General features: G+C 46.3%; 2 protein-coding genes across 2 annotated transcripts; both read right to left on the bottom strand.

The window, feature by feature from the left end:
- Positions 1-1004: 1004 nt before the first annotated feature.
- Positions 1005-1537, bottom strand: PENARI_c190G02893 (uncharacterized protein; the record flags this gene model as incomplete). Its single annotated transcript, XM_022638112.1, has 4 exons — positions 1005-1111; positions 1216-1325; positions 1393-1469; positions 1523-1537. The coding sequence occupies 4 exons, from the start codon at positions 1535-1537 to the stop codon at positions 1005-1007; spliced, it is 309 nt and encodes a 102-aa protein (XP_022482032.1).
- A 2208-nt stretch (positions 1538-3745) lies between these two features.
- PENARI_c190G08494 (uncharacterized protein) lies at positions 3746-4248 on the bottom strand (the record flags this gene model as incomplete). Its single annotated transcript, XM_022638113.1, has 2 exons — positions 3746-4096; positions 4153-4248. The coding sequence occupies 2 exons, from the start codon at positions 4246-4248 to the stop codon at positions 3746-3748; spliced, it is 447 nt and encodes a 148-aa protein (XP_022482031.1).
- Between the last annotated feature and the right edge of the window lie 790 nt (positions 4249-5038).

Here is a 5038-nt window from a genome sequence, read left to right as displayed (position 1 = left end):
CTCATCTATTTACATATCTCTTGGTAGTGGTCTCCGCCATATGCTTTGACCACCGTGATACTCAACACGATCGTCAAGCGAGAAACTTTACGCAGTACTTGCCTTTTGAATCTTCCCGTATTCACGCAAAGATATTCATTCGGAGACTGAGAGTGGTCTTGAACCACTAAGCCAGGCAGAATCGGCAGCACTCAAATTCAATCTTATGTTTCGTATGGTCAACCAGATCAACTCGGGAATACCCAGTGTATTATGCCCAGAATTTTATAGATATAGATCCTCTCAACACGATTCATCAACTTTGCCTCATGGTTGGCTCCCTCATTAATACCTCGTACGGGTTTCCTGCGGTCCGTCAGACACTCCTACTTACAGTAACCATCACATGCTTTTACTTGTTTCATATCAGTTACTGAAAATAGCTCATAAGGGTTGATTAGGCCTCATTTATTTTTGATATATGGATTTTATGCTTTTTAAAACGCTCCAAGTGCTCTAGGAAATGAGCCCGCTATAACCGTAGCCTAGTCGTTTCTGACTGTCGAAACTTTCACCACCAATGGGATGCACCACCTACGGTGAGACTTTCACAACGGTTTCATGTAACAACTGACAGATGATTAGATCGCAAACTGATATCTTCCTACTCTAATTTGACTGTGTAACCACCTTCAATCAAAACCACAGCTTCTCTTTGAGCATCGCTTTTTTGCAGCTACGCCATTCTTTCCACATATATGCGGTGTCTCAGCCAGGTCAAGTTCTTGCTGGCCGCATAGGCTTCAATTTTATGAATGGCGCATGGTTTATAATCAAACCATAGAGGCTGAGCTGAGACTATAAATGCCCATGCGCACGACGCCCCATGACCGTGGCAGCAAACAACCCAATTTTTTAACTGAACTCTGATAGTCCATCTCTAAGATCAGTATGAACATGAGTCTTTTGCTGGCTTTTTTCACTTCCATCTCAGTGGCTCTCGGAGGGACCCTTCAGATCATTGACTATGAAGGCCAGTGCTTCATGTATTCCACGGAAAATTTCAACTGCACTGGTGTCTCAGAGCCATTTGCACCTCTTGAAGGCGCCTTCTGCTCCAGTAAGAAACCCACTGACGATGAAGAGCATTTCTAACAGCTTCAAGATCTGAGTACAAAACACTATGATACAAGATCCGAGTCCAACCCAGTTAAAGTCAATTTGTGTGGCTCTTACCAACATTCTGCGTGGGTTGAAGTGTATCAAAGTGGTCTGCTTTACTTTCACAACGACCAGGGAGACGAAGCGAGCTGCAGAATCCATAAATCTCTTCAAAAGGGCAGCTCCTGTACCGTCGGTGTCAGTATATGTACCTCGACTTCAAGCACAAGACCTCTGCCAACTTCATCTGACGCTACATCCGGCCATGTGTCAGTTGCGGCAGCGGCATCGACCGCTGCGACCTCTTCGGATTCGTCGATCTTCCCGAGCTCTACAATGGATTGTTAGATATGAAGGCAGTCAACGGTCATTGTTTGCCTACGCTTAAAGTTGTCATTTTCGGTCTCTTAAGTCTTAGTTCACTCGCTGTGTGAGGACGCAAGTGAGTGGTGGACTTTTGATTTTTGTTCCAAGCCTCCCCCTTCCTTAGTTTGGTAGCTCTACCATAAGTCAGTTGCTTCATGTTTCGCGAACATCAAAGTCTAATGCCATCTGCTTTTTCCACAATATTGGAGGCCAGTAACCGTACTGTATTTTTATTAGATACCTGCCATGATATCCCACCTTTCAAGTAATATCACTGTATTTGTCGACTCGTCACTCAGCCAGGAGGTGTATTATTTTTAGTTTCCCGCTTGGAGGTACAGTATGTGTGTGTAAAATCATTTCCCCTGGCCCCTCGTCGAAATTGAACTTGGATTGAGGTAAAAGTAAAATATTTTCGTAAGAATGAAAATATGCAGCTATGGAAGACCGCTGGCGTCGTCCAAAAATCCAAAGCCTGGTGTTCAACTCCGAGTCCCCGGATTGGGATCCACAGTCACGATAGTAAGTTTGACATGGGGAAACCGGTATTTGCTAGCGGTGGCGTGGCAATGTTTGCTTGTTAGGGCCAGCTCATAAACGCTAGGTAGGTCGTTAAGTGCGAGGTAACCACATATCTGCGCGACGATCTCTGGAGGAAGTGAAAGCAAGGAGGGCATGTTGAAAAAAACTCAACGTGTATGATAAAGAGGGACAGGCGACGTGATTGATATATCATTTACCTCGGTGAAAAAGAAAAGACAATCGCGTCCCAAGCGCTTGACCGTAGAGGTTAACGAAAGAAAGGAAGCCGGACTGCTCAGCTCAATTCATTTAACCTGCCCCTATGCAGTACACCAATGCGCAAGACCACATCCTTAGGAAACCGCTAGGGTCTATGTTACCATTGCAGCAAGTGATGTAGGTCTCGGAAACCATATACAGTCTCCAGAGGGTCAAGATAATTCCAGTCAATCTCCGGGCACGCGGGCCGTTGATGGTTTGGCGTATCGGGAATATCGGAATTTGCCCCGGCTACCCACTAGCGACCAAGTATCTTTCTCAGGGTACAACCAAACGATGGACAAACCCAAAGAATTCGCTTTTACTTCCTGCCGGTATGGCGTATCGGGTAGTGCGGATAGGAGCTTCTCAATGCCTTTAGCTATTTTCCACAAATTCTGAAATTGTTGTACGGAATATGGCCCTGCTGCGGCAGATCCCGACCGTTTCGATCACCGTCAGCGCCTAAAGATTGGCCAGGCCTCTCTAACTTTGGCCCCCACGCTGGAGCCATGGATCGTCGATCATACTACGAAGATTGGAAAGTAAAGAGCTACCTGCCCATTTCCCTTGACCAGCTCCCTATGCTCGTGGATAGTCTCTTTAAAATGCCTCCCGTTCTTGATTTTCCACCTAAATCTTTTGGGCAGTAGGAATAGGTAGTCACGTGGGCCAGATCGGCCGCATCTTACCAGTGAGTTAAACACGGCGGCTCTCTGGATCCCTACCTAGGAACCGATCACATCCTACTGGACTGCCAAGGTTGAGGGATTTACCGAGGGAGTTGCGAGGGGAAGTGGGCGACATGTCCAACAGTAGATCCAAATAGTTGGATAATATGGAAAAGCAGCACAGGGTAGATTCTACAGTCCTTCCACGACCAAGATTGCAGAAGTGGTCTTGGGACTCCGTCGAAGCGTCAAACCGATTTCGGAGCTGCGCGCCATGAAAGCAGCATAGCTGTGACCACGGATATTAGGCGGTCATGACAGGCCTTGGCGTGACCCTAAGCGCGCTTAAGAAGCGGAACGCGATACTCAAAGTATCACTACGAGGAAAGTAATATATAACCGGGGGTAGCCTGCATATCACATTCGGTTGCTACACCAACGATCTCATATCGTTTTCGTTCCACTAAGAGTGACGAGCCTTTCAATCACCTTTCGATCCTAAGGCCTTGCCGGTCAGCTAACGAAGATGTCCTGCAATTGGTGATAGCCATCTCCATATTTGCATTCTTCGTTACTGCCAGACGCTTGGTCATGCGAAGAAGGGGCGATGGTTGGACAGAATCTTATTAATCCTTGTAGTGAGCACGAAGTCGTTTCACAACGTACTCGTCCCCTCTGTGGTCGATCTGACCTCTCATAGTTTTCAACTAAAGCTTCAGCCGGTGAGCAGCTCGGACCAAGAAAAATAACCAATTGCGAATATCACTCGACTTTCATTCATGAAATGGTTACTGAATATCATCCTGCCCCTCCCTATCCGTATTGTCGACTTCATCGTAGTTTTGAGTACGAAGATGTCGAATTTCAGAGGTCAACTCATCGCAAATATTTTGGAGTCTTTCGTTCTCTTTCTCGAGCTTCTCGCAACGATCATCCAAAGTCGTAGCAAGAGACTCGTTCCTCTGAATCCAGTAGGGACACTGTGAGTGATCAGATTCCAGTTCATCGTAGTCTCTTTGAACTCTTGCCAATTGCCCCCGGGTTTCTGCGAGTTCGGATCTGAGCCTTTTATTTGAATCTGTAGTGGTGTCGATCAAATGGTCGCAAAGCTGGTGGTCCTCGATTGTTCCATCGGACTCCTAGCAGAGTTAGTTTGTCTTCTAGGAGGGAACTAAGGGTGAAGTGCCTGACTCACCGAAAGAATAGTATCGATTTCACGTTGAAGACGTCGTCTCTTAACTGGTCGACACAAATCAGTCAAATTTCGACTGGACTTGGTTGCATTTGGCATTATGGCAAGCCAGATAGAAGATGGAGAATGAGGCAAGAACACAAATAATTTGGCTTCCTCCCGACTCGTCCTTGTGGTTGCAATGGCAACGACCGGAGGGATGTCTTCGGAAGAACAAACTTTTCAAATATTGACTGACAGTCAAGTCGACGCGATTTAAAAGGAGCTTCTTGCTATGATTTTTTAGCCCCCAGCCCGGGCTGTTGATCCCAATATAACGTCACCTAAAAATCGGAGTTTTCAGTCTAGTGGATTACCTCAAATACACATTCATAGCCCCATAGCCCCACTATGATAACGCTAAGCTATATACGACTAGGCATTGTTTCCTTTTGGAGGCAACATAGATGTATGATTGGCCTCATTGTATTTTCAGACCTTGGCGATTTAGACCTGGCCCATTACTGGGTCTTTGAGAAAGAAAACAAGTGTGTCTAGGGTAATCTGTTTTCGAATACCTCTTTACGAGATCTGATTACCGAAAAACATGTGCCTTCGCTCGATGTGTCTTGACTAAGCCTGCGTAATACTGGTTTTGTCCTCCTCTTGATGATCTGAAGAAGCAAAGCTACAGTTTGTAAGCCACGGGATGGCCTGGAACACCCGGAAGGCTTCTCCCGAACCGAACTCGATCAATAGTGGAGCAGGGAAGCTAAGGGTGGAATAATTTCGGGGAAGTCGGAAGGTGGACCCTTGCTCTGCTAAAGCCGATATGGAAATAGTCAGATAAGCAGTGATCAGCCAAGTGCGAAATTCCAGGATAGGTCTGCGTGAACAACAATCCTCGCAG

This window comes from Penicillium arizonense, assembly GCF_001773325.1.
Source record: "Penicillium arizonense strain CBS 141311 chromosome Unknown PENARI_contig190, whole genome shotgun sequence".
NCBI lineage: Eukaryota > Fungi > Ascomycota > Eurotiomycetes > Eurotiales > Aspergillaceae > Penicillium > Penicillium arizonense.
Note: the sequence above shows the minus strand (reverse complement) of the source record. Positions and strands in the feature narration are given on the sequence as shown.